Here is a 24474-nt window from a genome sequence, read left to right as displayed (position 1 = left end):
ACATGGGACTCAATCCCGGGACTCCAGGATCACGCCCTGGGCCGAAGGCAGGCAGGCACTAAACCACTGAACCACCCAGGGATCCCTAAAACCAACTATAAAACCAAAAGTTTTAAAGGACATTATATATTACTAAAATCAAAAAAGGACACTATATATTACTAAAAGGTTCAATACAGCAAGAGGATATAGCAATTATAAACATTTATGTACCTAACGACACCATCAAAATAGATGGAGCAAAAATTGATGAAAGTGAAAAGAGAAATAAATAGTTCTACAGTACTATTTGGAGACATCAGTACCCTACTCTCAATAATGGATAGAACCAGCAGACAGAAGAGAAGGAAAAAGAGGACTTGAACACCACGAGAAATCAGCTGGGCCTAACAGACCTGCACAAAACACTCCAACAATAGAATACACATTCTTCTCAAGTGCACATGGGACATTTTCCAGGATAGAGCATATGTTAGGTTACTACTTAGTCTCAGTAGATTAAAAAAAGATACCATACAGAGTATTTTCTTGACCACGGTGGGATAAAGTTAAAAATCAGTGACAAAACTAGAAAACTTAACACATTTGTGGAAATTAACACTCTTAACTAGTAGATAAGAGAATAAATCAAAAAGGAAATTGGAAAATAGCTAGAGGAATCAAAGTTTAGGGACACAGCACTAAAGGGAATGTTATAGCTACAAACACGCTATAAATCAGAGGAATTTCGAATCAAAACCGAACTTCTGACAATTTAAGGAATTAGATAAAAGAGGAACAAATTAAACCAAAGCTAGCAGAAGACGACAGACAATAATAACAATTAGAGCAAAGATAAATGAAGTAGAGAATAGAAAATAATAGAGAAAATGAAACCAAAAGCGGATTCTTTGAAAAAAATCAAAATTGCCAAACCTTTAGCTCAAGGGAGATGAAGAAGAAAAAGGAAAGACTCAAATTACTAAAGTTAGAAATGAAAATGAGGACATTAGTACTGGTTGTACAGAAATAAAGATTGTGAAAGAGTATTGTGAACAGCTGCATGCTAACAAACTGGATAACCAGATGAAATGGCCAGGTTCCTAGAAACAAAAGCTACCAAGACTAAATCACATGGAAAAAGGAAATTTGAATAGAGCTCTAACTCATAAGGAGATTGAATCAGTAACTAAAAATCTACCAACAAAGAAAAGCTCTGGACCTGATGGCTTCTTGGTGAATTCTACCAAACACATAAAGCAAAACTAATACCAGTCCTTCTCCCCATGTGACTGGAAGGCCACTTTGTGAGCATCCCTCCCAAACAACCCCCAGATGGCAGCATGGCCTTTCTGAAGAAATCGTCTAAGGCCTTCAGGGCAGTTAGCATCACTGTTTGGGGCCCCACATGTGTCCGTAGGTCCTCTTGAGCCCTGAGCTTGGGCGTCCAGGCCCAGCAAAGACCTATGAAAACCCAAGTGGTGGTGAGAGTCCCAGTGCTCCCTCTCTGCCATGTGCAGGCCTAGTTTGGTTGGAGTCCCTCTCCACCATCCAGCATCACCCTTCCCAGGAAGGGCTGAAGCTGCTTTGGAGCAGGGACTAGGTCACGTGCACCATCTGGGTTATGAAGATGACATTGTCGTCATCATTGCCATGTGGGAAGCACCCGCCACAGGGCTCCTTTAGCCCCCACAGCCCCTGGTGAAGTAGATGATTCTCTTTCCATCTTACACCTCCAGAGATGTGAACTGCTCTGCCTGAGTTGGAGCTAGTACTTGAATTTGGGTCTGTTGGACTCTGGAGTCAGCTCTCCCTCTGTCACTTGCTCCTCCTTTTGCAGCACTACACACATTGTAGGGTTCAGGAAGTCTTTATGGAATGAATGTTGAAGGAACAGCCTGGAAACCAGTGAAGGTGGCAAGCTGTTCAATAGCAACCCCAACTGGGAGGAGTGCTGAGTTGACAGGGCCACTAGAGGTCAGAATTTAGCAAGTCTCCGTTAGCTCAAGAGCACTGCTTGTGATATTCTCTGACTCTTAGAGCTGGAAAGGACCCCAGGGGTGCCCTCCCCCTCCCCCCTGCTTAGTCCCTCCCCCCCCCACCATTGGTGAGAAAACTGGGGCTCAGGTGCGCCACCTCCCAAACCATGCTTAGCCCAACACCACGATACCTCTTTAATCACCTTCCTGTAGCCTAAAGCATTCTATTCTCTGAAAACAACAGTCAGTAACTGTGTGGAGCAACAGATGTGCCAGATGCTGGGGATGCAATGGAGAGGCCAAGCCTGGCCCTGCAGGGGGGCTTTAAGTGAATCTGGGGAGGGTTTGTTTTTAGTAATGAGGTTTGACTTTGACTCAGAGTAACAAATGCATTTTACATCATGATCCAGTACTATATATATATATATATATATATACACATACACACACACACACACACACACATACATGTATATACATACACATACATGAAAAAATGCATATACTTATACATGTGTATATTTATATACAGGTAAAAAGTTTCACAAAATAATACTTATAGTACCATAATGCAATGCATTTTGTAATTTCCTATTCCCTTCTTTCTTAATCTGTTGATAATGAAACAAATGCTAATCACACAACCCATTGAGTTGATTCCCTGACCCTCTAATGGTCACAGCTTCACTGTCCATTCCACTTCTCTAAATCATTGGTTTGAAGTAGGAAAGAGGTTGCTAAACCCTGAACTTTTATCATTGTAAACTAAATAGTCTTGGGTTTCTTTTGTGTGGAGGAAAGCAGATTACTAGAACACAGCCATCGTGGACAGGACTGCTTGGAAGCCTAGGCAGAGAGGAATGAGAACGGAGTAGTGGTCAGAATCCCTGCCTCCCCAGGCTGTCTCGTTAGTCAGGACTTACGGGAAGACTGTGGAGGCTGCCGTAAACCAGCTCTGTTGTCCATCTCAAGATGGCTTCTGCCTGTTGTCCATCTCAAGATGGTTTTAGCCCTGAATAGGTGCCCTCGTGCATGTAACTGCACTGGAGGAAAAAGATTATCAAGTACTAAAAATCCATTCGGTTATAGATAATAAATGATTAGCATTCCCTAAAGGCCCAAGTTCCTGAGCTGTGAGTCCACGTCATGTGGTGAAATCAGGGTCCTGAGAACAGGGCTTTTGTTAAAATGCAGGTCCTGACTTGGGAGCTTTGGAGGGGGAGGGCTAAGAAGGGGAAGGGGGGCCTGACAGGCATGCCAGACTTAGCCAACTGCCTTTTTCAGCAGACACGGAGAAGGGCTGCCACTTCCAGCACATCTTGGCCTGTGCTCGCCTGAGCATCAGCCCGGGCCTGAGTGAAGGTGTGCTGCAGCAGGTGCTGGAGCTCCTGGAGGACCAGAGTGACATCGTCAGCACAACAGAGCACTACTACACGGCGTTCTGAGGAGAGGCCTTCTGAGGAGAGACCAGTGGACGGCGTGGGCGGGGCCAGGCCAGGGAAGAGGAAGACGGGGTGGTGGTCACTCCTGGGCTCTGATTTTAAACATCACCCTGAGTCCTATAGGTCTGGTGGCGATTGTCTCATAATAAACTGTGAAATATTATTTAAGGAATGGAATTTGGCATAAATTCTGTAGGCTGCCCTCTAGCTACCATATCCTTGGGATAAAATAACTTTTATTTCAGCCATGACATAGAAGAAAACCCTCCCTGTTGACCTCCAGACTGGACCGGACATTTGCCCTTGGAGCAGAAGGGAGGAAACAGTATAAGTGGCTGAATTGGTGTGTGTGTGGCTTAAGGTTCTGTCATAGTAAAGGGATGTCACATGGTAAAGTGAACTGAAAAGCATATAGCCAGAGCACACAGACCTAAAACATTTTAAAACTTCAGACTGGCAGGTACATTCTTATAGGCCTCTCTCAGTGGTTAAGAACTTAGTGTAGGGAACTCATTCTTGGATGAGTATCACTCATCTGTGATTTCCAAGGGTCAAGTACCAGTGGTGGATTCTGAATCCTGGGATGATGTTGTTTACAGACCCACCCGGAGATGGGAATAAATGGATCCAAGGCATGGCTGTGTTGGTCATTAACTTCTCCTTATGAATCAAAAGGTATCTCAGTGTATTTCCCTAAACTTGATGATATACGTGACTAAAGACATTGTCCTTTAATGCCCTGAAGTACCTTGCCTGGCCGGTAGATACTGTTTTCAAGGTTACCACTAAATGTGCAAGGCTTCCTGACATCCAGACAAAGACTCTGTATGTGCCCAGACAGGTGATGGAGTCATGGTGTTGCTAGGAATGACAAGGTAAAGGGGAAAAATCTGAGATATGTAGTAGGCTTGTTCTAACAGCTAAATGACAAATCCAGCCAGCAAAAATAAAGTGTGGAGAAAGATTGGGAGTTAATTACAGTCATTGCAAAAAGGCACATCTGCCTTCGTCTGCTGCATTTGCTCTTGACGTAATAAGCTCTTAGTGGCTCTGCTGGAGAGCCTGCAGGCCTTGAGAGTTGTTCTGTTCTATGTGGAAATGGAGTGGTTTTTATACTCACAAATTGGCTGCAGTTTCATATGTCAGGCTGAAGGCTAGTACCAACACATTGCAACACATTGCTTCCTGTCGTGGACTTTTCTACTTGATCCAAACATCTGCCCTCCTTCTAACAGAAGTTTACCCAGATAGCTGCCCTGTGTCCTCTGTGCATTTGGAAGCTTCCCCGTACAATGGGGTCTACCTGGAATAACACCCCAGGGGTTCTTCCTTAATAGCAAAGGATGGTCCATGTTGAATACATCGTAGATTATTGAGGCTGCCCAGGAAGGAGTCTTGAATCAGCAACCCCACTTCCAGGGTTTATCCCAAGGAGACAACCACACAGGTGTGAGAGGAATGCACAAGATTCCCATTGCTGTGTAATTAGGGTTCTATAATCGGGGAAAATATCCATAGGGAAAAATTAATTATGATACATGTATACAGTAAAATACTCTGCAACCGTTAAATGATGGAGTAGACCGATAGTATTCCCATGGGACACTTACCAAGAAAATTGAGTCGCAGATCTGTTTATATAGTATACCACTATTGCTCTGAATTACTTGTATCTGTATCTCTATACAGAGAGGATGTTTCTGCATGCACATCTGTATAAATGTGGCCCGGGTATACACGTACAGTTGATCAGTCTCATCTCCTAGAAAGACTTTCTGCACTTGGTTTTCAGGACACCACACTGGGTACCCTTTCTCAATGTCCTTTTCATGGTCTCATCTCCCTGAGCTCCCTCATCATTCCTGTGTAGCTTGCTCCCTTGGAGGTCTTCAGACCATCCATATGCTGACAGACTCACCATATTTTATCCTGTGAGGACCTCTTCTGAACCCCAGACCCCTACATTCAGCCTCCTACCAACGCCTCCGCTTAGTGTCTATAAGACACCACAACTTTATACCCACAGCCAGGCACCTAATTACCCCTGACCAAAGACTTGTTCCTTCTCAAGTTTTTTCTGATTCAGGAAAAGGCCTCCTCTTTCCAGGTGCTCAGGCCAAACATGCTGACTCTTCTTTCTCTCACATCCAACCTTCCTACCGGTCACCTTGGTTCCACCTTATACGTATTTTTAGAATCTAATGGCTTCGCACTGTTCCACTGGAGCGTATTGCAGTTGCCTCCTGACCCTCCCCAGTCCACTCTTCACACAGCAGCCAGAGCCATCTGTTCAAGTAGAAGCTAGAGTCTGTCGTCCTCTACTTCTGCTCTCCCGAGACTCTTGCTCCAGGCAGGACCCTTACAGGGCTTCCCAGTATCAACAAGGTTCTGCTCTGCTGGGCCTCCTCTCTGCAATCTGCCCCCTGCGCCCACCCCGCTTAGCTTCACAGGCCTTCCTGTCCCTCACACCCCAGGAACACTCCTGCCGTAAGGCCTTAGTGTTTGTTTCCTCTGCCTGGAATGTTTCTTACCCAGGCAACCATGAGACGGCCTTTTCCCTCCCCTCCTTTGGGTCTTTCCTTGAGGATGCCATCTTCCTAAGGCCTGCCCTGGTCCCTCTTTTGTGAATCAGAACCAACCCTTTCTCCCTCCCTCAAAGACTCTTCAGTACTTATTTTTCTCCACAGGACTCGTCATCATGTGATACCTTACATATATTTCTTTCTTCCTTTATTATCAGTCTTTCCCGCAGAAGAAATGCCCTATGAGGACAGGGCTCTTTCTCTGTTTTGTTTCCTGCTGTGTCCCCTGCCTCTAGAGCAGTGCCTGGCTATCCTTTAAATGATACCACTTCTGTGTATGTGTCTGGCTGCCCTCTACCTGCAAGGATCTTCCCTTCTTACCTCTCCGGGGGGGGGGGGGGGGGGAATGTCTTTCTCCAGTGTCTTGGAAGGCTGTTGAGGCTCAGAATTAAACCCACTAGGAACAGCTCATCTAGTGGGACCTGTGTAAACACCCCAGTACACTTGCCCTTCAAATAAGATCTCTGAGGCACGTGTTCTACACCATTTTCTAGAGTTTCTCTGTGGGATTAATCTCTATCCACCTGCAGCAGCAGCTGACTTGACAGCCACACTTGATTGGCTGCCTTACCTTCCCCATCTTCCCCACTCCTCATTACTATGTGCTATATCTCCCAAATGAGTCCCTTCCTTTCCAGTTCTTGTCTCACAGTCAGCTTCTGGTTGAGCACAGATTAAACACCACGTTCATAAGTATATTTGAGAAATGCTGTATGAATAATTACATATCAAGCAGAGATTACTAGAAAAACCAAAGTGACCCACTGGATCCTGAAAGGTGAGATATCAGATGCTTTTTAGCTACATATCTGTAGTTGACAATTTTACAATTAGCAATTGTTATTTCTACAAAAATTATAAAGCTGTTTTTGACTCCCCACCCCACACTCACAACCTGAATGATGAGCAAACCAGGAATAAGATGCCTTAGATCCCATGGCAGCAGAAGAATTCTGAGAAGATGAGCGGAGCTCTTGGAAAATTCTTTGGGACTAACGACAGTTGGGTCACTGCTCATGCCCTGAAGAACCACCAGAGGCTTCCCCTGAAGAAGAGGGAAACATCCTGGCACTCTCAGTGTGCACGTCTCAGGAGGCATGAATACTGTGTATGGTTTATGTAAGCAGGAGGACAAGTAGTGCTTCTGTCCGGACAGGGGTTTGTGTGAAGCTCTGTGTTTCTCTCCATCTGGTAAGCTACCAGCGCTCCTCAACCCTAAAAGACACTTCTTTCTAATTATTTTTCCCTCTGATAGTGTGCCAGGACACTGGCCGAGAGAAAGCCAAGTGGAAAGAAGTCAATTCAGTGATGAGGAACCCAGGATTTGGTGCCAACGATTGAAACCAAGCAAACTTGTAATTTTCCATCAGGGAAAGCATCCACACTGTCTTATTAGTGTGGTTTCTCCTCTACAAGTAGCCTCTACAGCAGTTTCCCAGAGAAGCATCTCATTGTTTCCTTACGAGATGAATGTGAAGCATACGGCAGACTCCAAATGACCGTGATGAAGCTTGTACAGAATTTATTTTTAAATACAGCCTATTTTTCCTGAAGTTTTATTAAATAAACCCAAAAAGTAAGTCACAGTACAGCACGAGGCTGTGTTCATAAGAATTGTAAATCAGATCCCAAATTCCTGAAGGGACCGAAGTCTTTCCCTGTGTGTCAAATTAAAGTGATAGGTTTCATCGTGGAACATAAAGAGAGAAATTTTGAATACCACATAATAGTTTTTTTAGGTAGTAAAGTGGTATGTCATTAGCTCAGACTGATTCGGTGAAAGGCTTATGTAAATTAGTGAAAAGTCTGGAAGTAGTGCTATTTTATTAAGTCTATGTGGTGTTCTATAGGACATTGCATTACTATGAGGGAGCAGGTTGGCTGCTCTATAGAAAACCTGTTTTGATGAATAAGAATTATCTTAATTGTGTATCATTTAATTATTACGTATTATGTGTTATTTAATATTAATAGGTGATTTTATTTTTAAATTTTTTTAAAGATTTTATTTATTCATGAGAGACACATAGAGGCAGAAACATTGGCAGAGGGAGAAGCAGGCTCCCTTCAGGGAGCCCAGTGCGGGATTCAATCCCAGGACCCCGGGATCATGACCTGAGCAGATGCTCAACCACTGAGCCACCCAGGTGCCCCTAATAGGTGATTTTAAAGTACTTAAGAGATTTGAGGGCATGTCCACACAAAAAATTCTATGTCGATGTTGATAACACTATCATTCCTGATAACCAGTAAGTGAAAACAACCCACGTATCCATCAAGTGCTGAGTGGATGAACAAATGTGTATCTATACAGTGGAGTATTATTCAGCCACACAAAGGAATGAAGTACTGATACGTACTACATGGATGGACCTTGAAAACATTATGCTAAGTGGAAGATGCCAGATACAAGAGGCCACATATTGTATGATTCCATTTATCTGGAGTATCTAGAATAGGCAAATTCATAGAGAAAAAAGATAGTGGTTGCCAGGGCCTTGGGGGATTGGATAGGATAGTATAGGATTTCCTTTTGGGGTGATAGAAATTTTATGGTATTAGGTGGCAGTGATGTTTGCACAACTGTGAATATACTCCAAACCACTGAATTGTGTACTAGGTTGGGATTCCTTACAGCATGATGACTGCATTCCAAGGGTAGGCATCCCAAGAGAGAGCATGATCCTCATAGAAGCTGTATGGCCATTCTGCGCATAGCCCCAGAAGTCACACAGTGTCGTTTCCATGGTTTTCTCATTGCCAAAGCTGTCAAAGTCCCACCCAGAGGAGTGAATAAACCACCTCCTGATCAGGAGTAACAAAGTTCTAGAAGGGCCTGTAGAACCAGGAATATTGCCCTGGCCATTTTTGGAAAGCACAATCTGTCATAGACATGTTTCAACTTTTATACACATACAGCCTCATTTTTTTTTTTTTTAAGATTTATTTACTTATTCATGAGAGACACATAGAGGCAGAGGGAGAAGCAGGCAGGCTCCCTGCAGGAGCCTGATGCGGGACCCAATCCCGGGATTCCAGGATCCTGCCCTGAGCTGAAGGCAGACAGACGCTCAACAACTGAGCCACCCAGGCGCCTCTGTAGCCTCATGTCTCATTCTTAAAGACAAAAAAAAAAAAAAAAAACAAACAAACAAACAAAAACACTTTTTAAAAAAATATATATATCAATAAGGACAAAGAATGAGGAAAAATGGTCTACCACTTTCCAGGTACTCTGTTTTTTTTCTTTTTTGGATTATATGTATATTTTTAGAAAAATAACCACATTACTATTTCATCTATCCTTCCAGGAAAAAAAAAATCAGCATTTTATATCCTGGTTTTTAATTTATTCCTCTATATTAGAGGTTTTTTTCTACTTTAGCATGAAGATTAACCATGTCCTTTTATTTTTCAGTTGTAAAAAAATCTGTTGTATTTCTATATACTAACAACAAGCTGTTTTAAAATGCAGTTAAGTAAACAATCTCATTTAAAATAGCATTGGAAACAATAAAATACTTAGGAATAAATTTAAACAAGAAGGTAAACCATCTGTACACTTAAAGTATAAAACACGGATCAAAGAAATTCAAATAGGCACAAGTAAATGGAAAGATAGTCCATGTTCAAGGATTAGAAGCATTAATATTGTTAAAATGTCTATACCAGGGCAGCTCAGCGGTTTAGCGCCGCCTTTAGCCCAGGGTATGATCCTAGAGACCCAGGATCGAGTCCCATGTCTGGCTTCCCACAGGGAGCCTGCTTCTCCCTCTGCCTGCCTGTCTCTCTCTCTCTCTCTCTCTCTCTCTCTCTCTGATCTCTATGAATAAATCAATAAAATCTTTAAAAAAAATGTCTATACCACCCAAAGCAATCTATAGATTCAAAACAATCTCTATAAAAATTCCAATGGCATTTTTCACAGAAATAGAAAAAAACAATCATTTGTATAGTACCACAAAAGACCCCAGATAGCCAAAGCAATCTTGAAAAAGAACAAAGTCACAGGCATCACATTTCCTGATTTTAAACTGCAATTGGCCCTTAACACGGAGATTAGGGGTCTGATGCCCTGTGCCATCAAGATCCAGGTATAGTGATGCCTGGGTGGCTCTGTTGAACGTCTGCCTTTGGCTCAGGGCATGATCCTGGGGTCCTGATATCGAATCCCATATCAGGCTCCCCATGGGGAGCCTGCTTCTCCCTCTGCCTGTGTCTCTACCTCTTTCTGTCTCTCTCATGAATAAATAAATAAAATAAAATCTTAAAAAAAAAAAAAGATCCAGACATAAGTTTGGGTTCCCCAAAAACATAACTGCTGACAGCCTACTATTGATTGGAAGCCTTGCCAATAACATAAACAGTCAATTAACACATATGTTGTATGTTACATATATATGGTATTCTTATAATAAAGTAAGCTAGAGAAAGGAAAATGTTATTAAAAATCATAAGGATGAGAACATAAATTTAGAGTACTGTATCTATCAAAAAAATTCTATGTATAAGTGGAACTGTATAGTTCAGACCCCTGTTGTTCAAGGGCCAACCGTATATTACAGAGTTACAGTCATCAAAACAACTATTTGACCACATCCTTTTTTTTTTTTTTAAGTTTTTATTTATTTTTGAGAGAGAGAGAGGAAGTATGTGAGCAGGGGGAGGGGCAGACGGAGAGGGAGAACCTCAAGCAGCCTCCCTGCTGAGCACAGAACCCAAAGCAGGGCTCTATCTCATGACCCTAAGCTGAAACCAAGAGTTGGTGTTTAATCAACTAAGCCACTCAGGCGCTCCTGACCACATCCTTTTAAATGATCACAAAATTCCCTCACGTGGCTGTCCTTTAATGTATTTAACCATATTCCTGTTGAGAAATATTTAACTGGTTTCCAGTTTGTTTCTATTGCCACCAATTCTTCAGGAAACATCCTTGTACAGTTTTCCTTTCTTGCCATACACTTGCAAGTATATTTGTATGGTACATTTCCATGCAACTGCCAGGAAATAGGGCATGAGCGTTTAAGAATTCAAATAGACATTGACACATTACTCACCAAAAAGACTGGGCCATTTATACTCCTATCAATGATTTATGAATCTACTGTTTGCCTGCAAGCTCATCTATAATATGTACTATCTGTGGTTTTAATCACCAACCATCTGATAGGTAAAAATGATTTCTGGGTTTCGTTTGCTTTTGTATTTTTTTATGTATGAGTAGTCTTGAGCATTTGTCATTATGGGCAACCTCAAGACAGATGCACTTTTGCCCTGGATAGTAAACATTGATTCCAGAAGAGGCTGAGAATGGCCCTGATCCTATATTCTGCAGTGGTGTCAGCTACAGAACCAGTCCACAGACCTGCTACTGAGATCCTAGTTGATGCACAGCTTGAATAAACATCCTGAAGAACTCAAACCTCAAGGTCTCCATTTTGCTACTTCAAGTGCTTGGGTCCCTTACCTGCCCAAATATAACATACACTAATACATGAAGGCAGTCACCATATTATCGATGCAGACCTCTCCTAGACCAGAGGCTATTCAGCTCTGGTTCACTGACATTGTCCTTAGCCAGATTAATTTGAAAATGGATTGTTAAGAAAGTGCTAATTAAGTGGAGAAGATAGTTTTAGGAATAGAAATGGTTTTAATGCCACTTCCACTTTAATCAGTGTTGCAGAATTATCGTAATAAGGTGATGCTTGTATTTTCATCATTGACTGGATCTGGTACAATTAATTGGGGCACTGGGCAGCAGCCCCTTTGATAATCTTCTGCCTAGAAATCACTTCCTCAGGGAGAAGCGTTTTTATTTTTTTGTTCCAAGGACAATCAGTGAATGGGGGAAATAAAGCAAGGGTGAGGACAGAAGATCCATTTTTCCCCTGCTCTACTTTAGAACAAAGCAATGGCGGCAGCGCATAAGCTGTGACGTGTGCCACAATGGACTCATGATGAGTACTGAATTTTGTCATGTACAGAAATCTGTGAATGATTAGTTTATTCTAATACAAATTAGGTGGTAGGGTAATATTTTGAGCTCTTTGCACGGGGGTTTGTTTTTCCTGTGTTTAATTTCTTCTTTCTGAGCAGGAAGCCAGCCTTGCCTTGGGGAGGTTGGTTTGGGGGCCAAATGCAGAAGTTGTTTGTGCAGACAACCTGGCTTATGTTTTCTGAAAGCCTGGAGCCTAGGAGGGATTGGAGATTAGTGGACTCCAGGCATTGCAGACCGGAATGTACTCCCTACGGTGCCTGAGGCAGGTGGGCAGGAGGGCAGGACTTCTATGCAGCAGCTTTGTGGTGTCTCTCTGAGGCTTAGAGCTTTGGCCTCAGATTCCCTGCGTTAGCCAAGATTCCCAAGCTTGGAATGGAAGCTGCGCAAGCCTTCTCTGCAGGGACAGCCTGGGGGTATGTCAGCAGAAGACTTGGTCTCAGGAGAAAAGTGGATTAGTCTCTGTTTTCCAGGTCTGTGTAACCTCCTGGATTTTCACACATCCCCAGGGAAAGAGAGAGAGGCTGCTCCACCTGCTACCTACCAATATTATTTTCCCGCCTGCATAGAGGATGAGGTCTTCAAGTTCAAGGTAACTTGAAATAAAGAAAGGAATATGACCAGTCTCACTTATATGAGCTTTGGGAGTAAGATTCATATAGCACTACAATTAGAATATTTTCTTTTTTTTTTTTTAACTTTTTTTTTTTTTAATTTTTCTTTATTTATGATAGTCACACAGAGAGAGAGGGAAAGAGGCAGAGACACAGGCAGAGGGAGAAGCAGGCTCCATGCACGGGGAACCCGATGTGGGATTCGATCCCGGGTCTCCAGGATCGCGCCCTGGGCCAAAGGCGGGCGCCAAACCGCTGTGCCACCCAGGGATCCCAATTAGAATATTTTCAAAGTGAGTCTTAGAACAAATTCATGCTCCCACCAACTTACGTTCCAGAATGGCCTCTTGAATGGGAGAGAAAGAGAGGAGGTCACAGCACAGTTCCAGGGGGATTGCCTATGACCCCTCCACAGAAGCATGCTGCCTGTGACACCCACCTGTCCTGTGTCATGGCAGAAACATCCTTCTCCAAGGATAGGGGGTTGGGGAGCAGGAGAACTGTGATAAGAGTTTGTTACATTTCCTCAGCAGGGTTCACCATATCATGAACTGAACCTATTTCCTTGTCCTGCCACAGTCCTGCATGCTAACCAGCCAGGGATGACCGGGCCCACAGGCTAGTGAGCAAATAGGATCTAACTTAGGAGAAGGGCTGCAAACCACCTGAGCAGTGAGTCTTCTCCCAACGTGAAGAAGCTTGAAAAGGCCTTACTCATTCCAGGAGCCCAGCCCAGCGCCCCAGGAGGAGTCAGCAAACTGCCTGTGCCTGTGGTTTCTGGCCCGTTCCAGCTTGCCTTGACCTGGTGGAGGGCAAAAAATGGAATCACCACTTCTGGGAATGACAGCTGGCTTGGGAATGCTGGTGTCAGCACAAGCCGAAACCCCGTCGGGCCAAGCCTGTGAACAGGATGTGATCTGCTTTTTCTGTCCATTTGTTGTAGAATCAGGTAACCAGGGAAAGTGGGGTGGGGTGGGGCTGGTGAACCTATAGCCGGTGGAGTTCTGGTTATGTTTCCCCAGGGCTGGAGACTTACCTAGACTTAACTAACAGCTCTCATGTTTCCTCAGAGGGTGCCCTTGTCACAGTTCACCTGGAGGTCTGTGACAGACCCAGCAATAGGCACAAAGTGGTGTTTAATAAATGTATAAATGGATGCACTTATTGAGTGCTAGCTATGTGCAAAGCATCATATCATGCCAGGTATAGAGGGGGATGCCAAGACAAAGCTTCACCCCTGTCTTCAGGCAACTTTCGATCAAGTGGGTCATAGCACATGCCTACATAATTTATGACCGTGGATGCAAATGCGTCCTATTTGACCCTCAGAAGTTTAAAATTTTATATCATAAGAAAATTGGCTATCATCTATATTAAAAAAAAAGTGTGTGTGTGCGAATGTGTATGCATGTGTTTCTGTGTATGTCTGAAAGGCTACAGAAGTAACTGGTAACAGAGGTGGCCTCGTCAGTTAGGGAATTGGGGCCAGGAGTGGGTGGAAGACTTATTGCAATAATGTTTTCTAATTTTTTTAATGTGAAAATGTAATAGCTCTAAAAATAAGCAAAATGGCAGGGGGAATTCACATAAAAATCCAGATTTCTGGCCTTTCTTGACAACTCAGAATTCTGGCAATACTGGGAATATTTAGTCTGAATACAGTGTGTGGGTGGGGGGAGGGACAGCATTAAAAGATTTTAAGCTGAGAGTTGGCATCAGATTTACATTTTGGAAAGACCCGCTTGGCAGCAGAGTAGAGGAGCATTGCATAAGGGTGAGCTCAAGGGCAGGTAGGCCAGGGAGCCTGTGTGTGCGACAGGAACCAGGGAAGGGCACTGGGGCCTGAACTGGGGCCATGGCACTTGGACAGATGTCAAAGACATTAATGAAGTAGGAGGTTTGGGTTACCCATTTAGGGGTGAAGGAGAGTGGGAATGACCAGGGCAACTCCCAAGTTCTGTTGGGCAGACAATAGGACATGCCACAGGAGTTTTTAGGCCAATGGAAGGGAAAGACAGACAGTCCAGCACATCTGTGGGCCTTCTGAACCGGAGACAGCAGGAATGCTCCAAGAATGTATCTCCTGAGATTCAAGGAAAGACCCACATAGGAAATGCACTCTCAGAGGTAATTAGCTCTTCTCTCTTACATTCAGGTGATTGTCTCAGTGATTTACTCAGGGGTTTACAGCCTTACTGGAGAATGCAGAATGGGATAATGGGAATGTCAGACAAACTTAATGCTTGTGGCTTAAAAGGCAAAGAAGCACCAACTAAGAAGTCGTTGAAATCATATTCCTTTAGGGAATGGATTTTCTTGGATCTGGGTGCATGCATCCTTCACAGCTTTATTAGTCACTGCTAAAGCTCTTTCTGGGTCACAAAGCTGCCAGCAGGGTGCTGTTCCTGGGAGGAATATAATTACCTTGAGCAACAAGCCCCAAACAACAACACTGCATGTCAACAAGCCAGGCTACTGTAGCAACGCCACCATCCAGAGGGAGGGGCAGGTGCCCTAGTCCTGAGGTTTCAGCAGCCAGTAAGTGAACCAGCCTGGAGCCTCCATGACTCTCTTTTCCCCAGAGTTTTAATTTAGCAGTTTGGGGTCTTTCACAAAGGATGCAAACAGGTCAGTCTCTTGAAGGCTGAAAGTGAGTGTTACCCACCTCTGCTTCTGCAACGGTATCTATGACTGATCACATTTGCTCCTGAATCAGAGTTGAAAATACTTTCTCTTCAAGGCCTGGTGGTCACCTATCAATTTCTTAATGCTGTGACCTCAAATTTAATCCATAATGTAGAAAAGATATTTGAACTAAAACTTCACTAATGTTAAGTACTTAATAATAGGGCAGCCCGGGTGGCGCAGTGGTTTAGCACCTGCCTTCGGCCCAGGGCCTGATCCTGGAGACCCTGGATCGAGTCCCACGTCGGGCTCCCTGCATGGAGCCTGCTTCTCCCTCTGCCTGTGTCTTTGCCTCTCTCTGTGTACCTCTCATGAATAAATAAATAAAACCTTTTTTTAAAAAAAGTACTTAATAATAGCTGATGATTTTTGAAAGTCATGCACCCATCACTCAGCAAACTTAAATCTTCACGTAAACCCAGGTAGGTAGATACTATTATCATTCCCGTGTTACATGTGAGGAAATTGAAGCCAAGATTAATTTGCCTGAGGAGAGTACGCAACAAGTAAGCAGAAGCGCCAGGTTTGGACCCAGTGAGATTAACCATTAGGCTGTATTGCTTTTAAGATCGGAGAAGCCTATTCTCAGGTAGCCCTGAACTGTGAACCCAACACAGTGTCTTCACATTTGGGTTGATGTATAAACTGTATTTTCACTACATCTGAAGCTACAGTGAGAACACTGCTTCTAGTAAGAAAGTCCTATAGGATGCTGGGCTCAGTGAGTAGGATCATATCATGTCACACACATGGCATGGGGAGGACAGGTATTTACTGACACATGTAGGACAGCTGGGTCAGGCCCATGAACATTCTTATCTAAACAGCAATACAGCCTCAGAGCAAGACCAAAAGAATAGTTCAGAAACTTCCAGAGGGTTTGGTTTGGCCCGTATAGTATTGGTATTCTCAGGCATTATTTTTAATATTAAAAATATTTAATTATGAAATATTTCAAACATACAGAACAAAATGAGGCAGAAAACCTGGACACTGCTGAGACAGCTATGATGATTTCCCATATGTGCTTCAGTTCTATCTCTTTAAAGAAACATGATGGGGATGTAGGTAGAACTAACCCCATTCCTGCCTTGCCTCCACCCCACAGGTGACCTTGAGGTTGATATGCATCATTCCCATGCAGATTTTTTATTGTGGCATAAATTACTAGGAGTAAATTACACAAATCTTAATCACACAGCTTGATGAATTTTTACCTACGTATGTTCCCAAAACAAGATACAAATCAAGAACATGTCCAGGACCTCAGGGAGCTCTCACATCTCAAAAATAAATGGATGGAGTTGCCAACATTTAAAAGTTAGAAAATTTAGGGACGCCTGGGTGGCTCAGCGGTTGAGCGTCTGCCTTTGGCCCAGGGAGTGATCCTGGAGACCCCGGACCCCGGATTGAGTTCCACATCGGGCTCCCTTCATGGAGCCTGCTTCTCCCTCTGCCTGTGTCTCTACCTCTTTCTCTGTGTCTCTCATGAATAAATAAGTAAAATCTTTAAAAAAAAAAAAAAAAAGAAGTTAGAAAATTTAGAGATTTAATGTAAAAATCTAAATTTCTAGCTTCTCTTGAAACTTTGGAAAATATGACAAAGGCTCATATTCTGGGTCAGAGAGAGAGTGGCAGCTGCCCACATTAGACGGGGTGTGAGTTCCCCAGTTATCTACTGTTATTATCCAGTCCATCTAATTTGCTTATATAATCTAACCTCATCCCCTGAAAGGTTCCTCATATTTATAATATCTCAAAAGTAATGCAAATAAAAAAGGCTGAGACAATTGCCTTAGCCATCTTAAGGAAGGCAGAGCTTAAGAAAGAAGCGCTCTTCTGCCCCACAGACTCAGTGATTTGGGAAGCTGTTGACATTGCCATCAAACAAAAAGGGATCACATTCTCCAGGTCTTTGCTACTCAAAGTGTGGTCCTTAGACCAGCAGTATCAGCATCATCCAGGAGCTTATTAGAAATGCAAATTATTTCCCTCCCCAGACCTACTGTATTAGTCAGCTAAGGATGCTATGACAAAGTTCCACAGACTGGTGGCTTAAACAACAGAAATATATTTTCTTACAGTTCTGGAGGCTTAAAGTCTAAGGTCAAGGTGTATGCAGGGTTGGTTTCCTCTGGAGCCTCTCTACTTGGCTTGTAGATGGCCATCTTCTCCCTGTCTTCACATGGTCTTCCCTCTATGTCTGTCTTCCCTTCTTCTTTTTTTCCTTGAGAGAGAGAGAGAGCATGAGCTTCGGTGAAGGACAGAGGGAGAGGGAGAAGCAGACTCCCCACTGAACAAGGAGCCCATCACAGGGCTCGATTCCAGGACCCTGAGATCATGACCTGAGCCGAAGGCAGACACTTAACTGATGGAGCCACCCCGGCGCCCCCTTTCCCCTCTTCTTCTAAGGAGATCATTCATCTTAGGTAGATTAGAGCCTGCCTCAATGACCTAATTTAATCTTAATTACCTCTTTAAAGACCCTTTCTCCAAATGCAGTCACATTCTAACGTAGTGGGGGTTAGGACTTCAACATATGAATTTTAAGGGAACACTGTTCAGCCCGTAACACCCACTAAATCAAGATTTACGTTGTAACAAGATCCGCAGGGAACCCGTGTACACATTAAAGTTGAGGAAGCACTGCCCAGTGCCTGCTTGCTAGTGGACAAAACCCCAGCAGGTCTGTGTGGGGGTGCAGGCAGAGGAAAGGAGAAGACGAGGTGATTTTTTAGATGAACTTCCTCTTCATTCCATAGGTCTGGCAGGGTGGGCATACTGAGAAACTTAAGGTCAACTCCTTTTGAGGGGGAGTCCCTGTACTTATGGAGGAGCAAAGACAGCAGGTGAATGTTAACACGTGAGGCCTGATCAACCAAAGCTGATAGGAATATGGGGCACAGGAGTGAAGAGCCTCCTTCTGAAAACAGGTTGGAATGCTGGCAATGAGCAGCCAGCTCTTAGCAAAGAGGTCATTTTCATCTGGCTACTATCTGCAGTCTTCTTCTGTCAAGGTATGAGGCATGTCTCTGGGATTTCCTGGAATGGGACTCAGAAAGATACCACACTGCATTCCTCCTGACCCTGTACAAGCTCGTTTACTACTTCTGTCCTAGGCCTGATGCTATGGTGACAGTTGCCATAGAGATACTCCTATGCATGGTTGAAGCTAATCCCCACCCATACTGTCAATCATATGGTTTAAACTAGAGATTTTCAAGCTGTGTTCCATAAAACGATAAAGTGCTTCCAGGATTTTACAAACATTCTATTCAAATCGCAATTAAAAGTATTTTAAATTTGCTGCCTGTGTCTCTGCCTCTCTCTATGTCTACCATGAATAAATAAATAAAATCTTAAAAAAAAAAGAAAAAAAAAAAAGAACCACTGGGCCACCCGCCATGGAGTGGTCCCAGCAAGGCTTCTCATGAGCTTTGAAACAGACCAGAGATTGGCAGATTACGGTCCTAGGGCCAGAGCTGACCCATTGTCTGTTTTTTGTAAATAAACTTTTATTGGAACACACACACACACACACACACAAAGTATTTTAAATGACAAAGAACATAGATTCTTAGAAAAAATCAAACAGTATGTAGTGTAGAATGTATCCTGAAAAGTGAACGTCCAAATTCCCATCTGACGGAGTAGCTTGTTTATGGCTAATCCCTTCTACAAATAATGATTACAAATTCTGGACACCCCCACCCACACCCACACACAAAAACCCCACCAACCTATTTAACAGCATTGGAGAGCATCCAGATAGTAAAGGAAGGGAAAGTCCTGTATAGCTTTGCCCTAAGGCACTCATTCTCAAACAAGCTCTCTGGAGAGCTTGTTAGAATATAGATTGCTGGGCTCCAGCCCTAGAGTTTCTGATTCACTAGGCCTGGGGTGGAGCCCAAAATTTTGCATTTCTAACCAGTTCCCACAGGAAGCTAATGCCATTGGTCTGGGGACCACATTTTGAGAACCCCTAACAGGGTTCTCAACCCCTGTACATTACACAGGGTATGGGTCATTGAGGGACTAATGATTCTGAGGAATTGCAACAAAAGTGACTGAAGATTAAAGAGAAAATTCTGGAAAAGACTCAGTCACAGAGTGGGAAGCCCCCCAAAAATGGTGCTAAAACTATTCTCAAATCCTTGGCTGACCCTTGATGTACATGTCCAGGTGAAACTCTAAGGATTCTAAGAGGAAAACAACAGCCAATGGCTGAGAGAGGTTGAGCAGAGATTTCCACAATTGCCTATCACAGGGAAAACAGAATTTGGAGTTGAAAGTCTTACCAAGCCATAGCAGTTTGGTAAACAGCTCAAGCTTTCAGCTGAAACTGTGCCAGGGCCGAATTCTGAGTAAAGACTGGATCTCTGACTAAGGCATTCACCCTGCCACTAAGGTTAAAATTAAAATAGACCCATCCTAATAAAACCTAAAAGCCAGTCATAAACATTTTTTTAAAGATTTTATTTATTCATGAAAGACACAGAGAGAGGCAGAGACATAGGCAGAGGGAGAAGCAGGCTCCCTGCAGGGAGCCCAATGCAGGACCTGATCCCAGAACCTCGGGATCATGTCCTGAGCCAAAGGCAGATGCTCAACCGCTGAGCCACCCAGGTACCCCTAAAAGCAAGTTTAGGAGATGTAATCCAACCAATAATTTCTCTGCCTATTGCATGACAATGTTCATCAGAGGAAGATAACAGCATCCAGTGTCTAGAACGTATTCACCGTGTTCACTATCCAAAAACTACTAGATATGTGAAGAAAAGGAAAAGTGTGACTCATAATTAAGACATAAACCAGTCAATAGAAACAGACTCAAACAGATGTTAGATTTAGCAGACAAGGACTTGAAAATAACTTTGACAAATATGTTAAAGAGTCTACAGTGAATGATGCATGTACTGGGTGAAAAGATGAGAAGTTCAGGAGAAATCTGGAAACTAAAAAAAAAATCAAATGGATATTGTAGGACTGAAAAACATGGTATCTAAACAGTGATCCTCCTGCTTTACATTCTCACTCCCAATCCAACTTTCTGCCCCAGAGTTAAACATCTGTGGTAAGGGTCTTTGGTTGTAAGTGATAAAGTCTCTAACTAGCATATGCCAACACGGTGATGTGTTAGAGAAGTCCACATAACCAGACTGTGGGGAGGGACAGAGTGGAGCTGGTTTAGGATCGACTGTCCTAGAGATTCCAATGCCACCGAGATGCTTCTAGTGCTCATCACTTGCCTCTCTGAGAATTCACTGTATACTCTTGCATTGTGAGCAGGCTTCTCTGTGTGGTAAGAGAGATGACTGAGGTCAGTTCTGGGTTCATAACTTCATAGCTCTGAGAGGAAAGAAGTTCTCTTCTCATAGCATCAGTTAGAAAAATCCTGGGAAGTTTTCTGGTTATTCCAATGTGGGTTACATTCTCTCCATGGACAATTACAATTGTAATGATGTGGGGTGTTATTCATGGCTTGGATCAAGTCTCCAATCTCAACCAATCACTGTGGCCAGGGAGGCAGTTCTTTTGGGAAGGAGAACAGTTCTTCAAAAGGAAAGAGGTAGCATAGGTGTGGTAACTGGGAGAACTACTGTGCACTGGACAGCCACTTCATTTTGTGCCCACCACAGCCCTATCTGTTAGGTGGGAATCCTTCTACCTCATTTAATGTTCACAGCGTCTAACTGTGGGCTCCCCTCAAAGCAGTCCCATGTCAGTGATTTGGATGCAAGTAATTTTGGAGGAACATAATCTGGAGAAGCATGATGAGGGTGTGGGGAGGTGAGACAGGAAAAGGAGAAAGCCAATGAAGGTATGTTAATGAACAGGTTAGCACTTTGGGCAATTGATGATCAATCCAACTGTGCCCCTCGAGAGACTCTGTGGACACACCTCAGGATTGTCTAAGGAACGAGTTGGGGGATTTATTCACCAATTCTAGTTCCTCCTGGTTGTATGTGGCTCAGAGGGACTGTAGCTTCTGAAGAGGACAGCCAGAGAAAGTTCCAAGCAGAGAAACACAGGTGCTTGAGGGGACAGGCTGCCACTGTGTATGGAAAGTCCACTGAAGCTGCAGATCTCTGGAATGGGCTGAGATGACATGGGCAGGGTACTGCCAGTGTCTGATACACGTCTATAAGTCATCTATACACATCTAAACAGAATGCTGCTACATGTTACTCCCTAAAAATTCAAATTTCTAAACTATATTTTTGGCTTTTAAAGATTTTATTTATTCATTCATGAGAGACACAGGGAAAGTCAGAGACATAGGCAGAGGAAGAAGCAGGCTCCCTGTGTGGAGTCTGATGCAGGACTCCATCCCAGGTCCCCAGGATCACACCCTAAGCCAAAGATAGACGTTCAACCACAGAACCACCCAGGTGCCCCTCTAAACTATGTTTTAACTATGTTTAAAACTCAGGCAACAATATCCACATCCAAATGTGTTATAATTCCAAATGGGAACACATCAGTGACCACAGGGCAACGGCACTCCTTATCATGCTCTCATCAGTCTTTCAGTAACAAGTTTCTGTGTTATTCTTCTCATTGAGGCACTATCCTACGTTAGCCATGGGACGTGCCTGAATAGCTAATGTATATACATGTAAGATCTTCTTCAACTAAGCTTTTAAAATTACCCTTAAAAACTAAAAATGAATTTCACTAGTGAAAAACAGGATATTTAAGAAGAAAATTTGGGCAGCCCGGGTGGCTCAGCGGTTTAGTGCCGCCTTGGCCCAGGGCCTGATCCTGGGGACCCGGGATCGAGTCCCACATCGGGCTCCCTGCGTGGAGCCTGCTTCTCCCTCTGCCTGTGTCTCTGCCTCTCTGTGTGTGTGTCTCTCATGAATTAAAAAAATAAGTAATAAAATCTTTAAAAGAAGAAGAAGAAAATTTGAATATGATGAGCTTGATCAGGACAAAATATCAAATATCCCACCCTAGGCCAATTCTTTGAAGCATTAGCCTCACTGACAATAGGTGACAGAAGCAATGCACTGGAAATGCTTATTCAAAGCCCACTCCAAGGCAAGAGAGAACAATGATGTTTAGTTGTTTTGAGAAGTCACCTTTTATGGCAATAAAAATTACCCAAGTCCTAAATATGTTTTGTGTAGTAAATTTTGCAAATTAGTTTTATAGACCCTGCCAAGCTACAATGACATTTTGAGACTAAACACAGCAGAGCGTGAAAACGAGGCTTTCTGTTTCACTCCACAGAAAATGAACAGCTTAATGCTTTTGTAAAAACATATGCAAAGAAGTCTGGTGATGAACATGCACTTCTAGTGTGGCACATAAATAACGCAGTGCCCACAGAGGAGCACATACTATTAAGGAGAAGCTTAGAAGACCTCAAGCCATTATTAATAAGATCTATCAATAATCGAGTAACAAGCAAGAACACTTTGAAAGAGCAGGCCTCTGTGAAAGAGCAACAACAACCACCACCTGATGATTCCACCCAGAAAGAAATTTGCAAATGCACAAATCACACTAAAAATGGAAGTTCCTTAAGGGTGGAGCTCTGGTCTAACTTGCTCATTGAGCAAGCACTCAATCGTTACTGAATGAATCAATGAATCCAAGTTGCTTCATGTTTGAAGATGAAGGTTATGTATGGTCTTTACAAACCAGCAGGACCAGAGAACAAATGTGCTCATTTTAGTAAGTAGTAATGATGATGGTGGTGGTGGCGGCTAATAGTTATTGAAGATTTAACACATGCCCACACTGTGCTAACCATTTTCCACAAATTGTTTCATGTTCACCTGACAATGACCCTCTGAATTAAGTTTTATTGTCTCCATTTTATGGGCAAGAAACTGAAGCTTAGAAAGAGTAAATAATGACTTGCACAAAGCTCGCAAAGGTTAAAAGATTGCACAAAGAATTAATGGTAGAGCAGGAATCCAAAACCAGACCCACCCTCCTTCTGCACCACACTCCTCTGCCACATATGCAGTCAGAAAGAACAGCTATTATGAGGAAGATTGAAACACACACACACATACACACACACACACACACACACACACACACACCATGAAATACTGGCAAAAATATAGTAGTAACATTCAGATGGTGAGAAAATAATTATTCAGGTGGGGTGGAGTAAGGAAGTAGTGTCTTCTGTCAAGTTGTTTCATAAGCCAGGGTTCAGTGTCACATTGTCAACAGCTGGACCCCAAGACCTGACTCTTACTGCTCACCTGCCTAAACCCACCCACTGACTTTGGTTCCACATTTTTCCTTACACTCTTCTTTGCAGCTCACAGGCATAGCATCCCAGGAAGAAACAGAAACTACCCCTCACAGCACTAACAACTGCTGGGATGAAGAGCTCCAGCCCACCCACACCAATTTGAACTTAACCCCCAACTCACCCCTGCACAGATGGACCATGGAGTGACCCATGGAGTCCGAGAGACCGACAGTTACCTTTACCTCAATGAAATAGTAAAATCTCCACTCAAGGCAGATCACAAGCATCACTTACAGAACATGCAATGTGTGTATAGTCATGTTTCCTTAAGGCACATGAGCAAGCTTATGCCCGTGGGAACCTTTACATATGGTGACAAGGTTCCCCTTTCTAAATATTCATCCTAACCCTAAATAAAAGGAACCTATTCACTCTTGCCCAGGGAGTCATGGCTTTGGAAGTTATTCCTTGTGTTCTCCTTATTGGCTGCAAATAAAGTTTACTTTGTGTGACAACTCTACCTGGTGTAGTTTCTATTTATGATTCACCTAGGAGCAAACTCAGTTTGGTTAAAGTATGATACGCACAGTAAGCATTAGCCATTATCAAGAACACAGACTCTTAAAATGCATGGTGCGTGTGTGCAGTCTCGCTGATGTGCAGTCTTCATACTGAAGACTCGTTAGACCTTTTTTGGGTTATTGTAATAATAACATGGGCAATGAGATCTAGAATTTAATTTTTACTTTTCAGGCCAGAGCAAGATGCTGATGTGACCATTTCAAGTGAGGAAATAAATTATTCTCTATTTGGCTAAAGAAAACCTGTTACTAGGGAAATACTTCCTTTATTTAAATGAATTAAATTTAGATGTAACGGTTCAGCTGGTACTTTTACAAACCTGAGAAGGCTGAAGCTGTATTGCAAGATTGGGATTTTATTTTATGTTGAGAATTTAAAGTATTGAGTGCTTT

At 43.1% G+C, this 24474-nt stretch overlaps 1 protein-coding gene across 42 annotated transcripts in view; it reads left to right on the top strand.

Moving 5' to 3' along the window:
- The window catches only part of STN1 (STN1 subunit of CST complex), a 62599-nt gene extending 38579 nt beyond the window's left edge, over nucleotides 1-24020 (top strand). For 11 of the 42 annotated variants that reach the window (XM_072739916.1, XM_072739915.1, XM_072739906.1 and 8 more), the window contains 2 exons: nucleotides 12454-12572; nucleotides 13318-13754. In XM_072739916.1, coding sequence (XP_072596017.1) covers nucleotides 12454-12572; nucleotides 13318-13395 — 197 coding nt within the window. In that variant the 3' untranslated portion in view covers nucleotides 13396-13754. Of the gene's footprint in view, nucleotides 1-3242; nucleotides 4036-12453; nucleotides 12573-13173; nucleotides 15624-23566 lie in introns of those variants that run through there. The other 31 variants (XM_072739938.1, XM_072739926.1, XM_072739921.1 and 28 more) reach the window with 8 other exon arrangements.
- The last annotated feature ends 454 nt before the right edge of the window (nucleotides 24021-24474 follow it).

This window comes from Vulpes vulpes, chromosome 15 (assembly GCF_048418805.1).
Source record: "Vulpes vulpes isolate BD-2025 chromosome 15, VulVul3, whole genome shotgun sequence".
Lineage (NCBI taxonomy): Eukaryota > Metazoa > Chordata > Mammalia > Carnivora > Canidae > Vulpes > Vulpes vulpes.
Note: the sequence above shows the minus strand (reverse complement) of the source record. Positions and strands in the feature narration are given on the sequence as shown.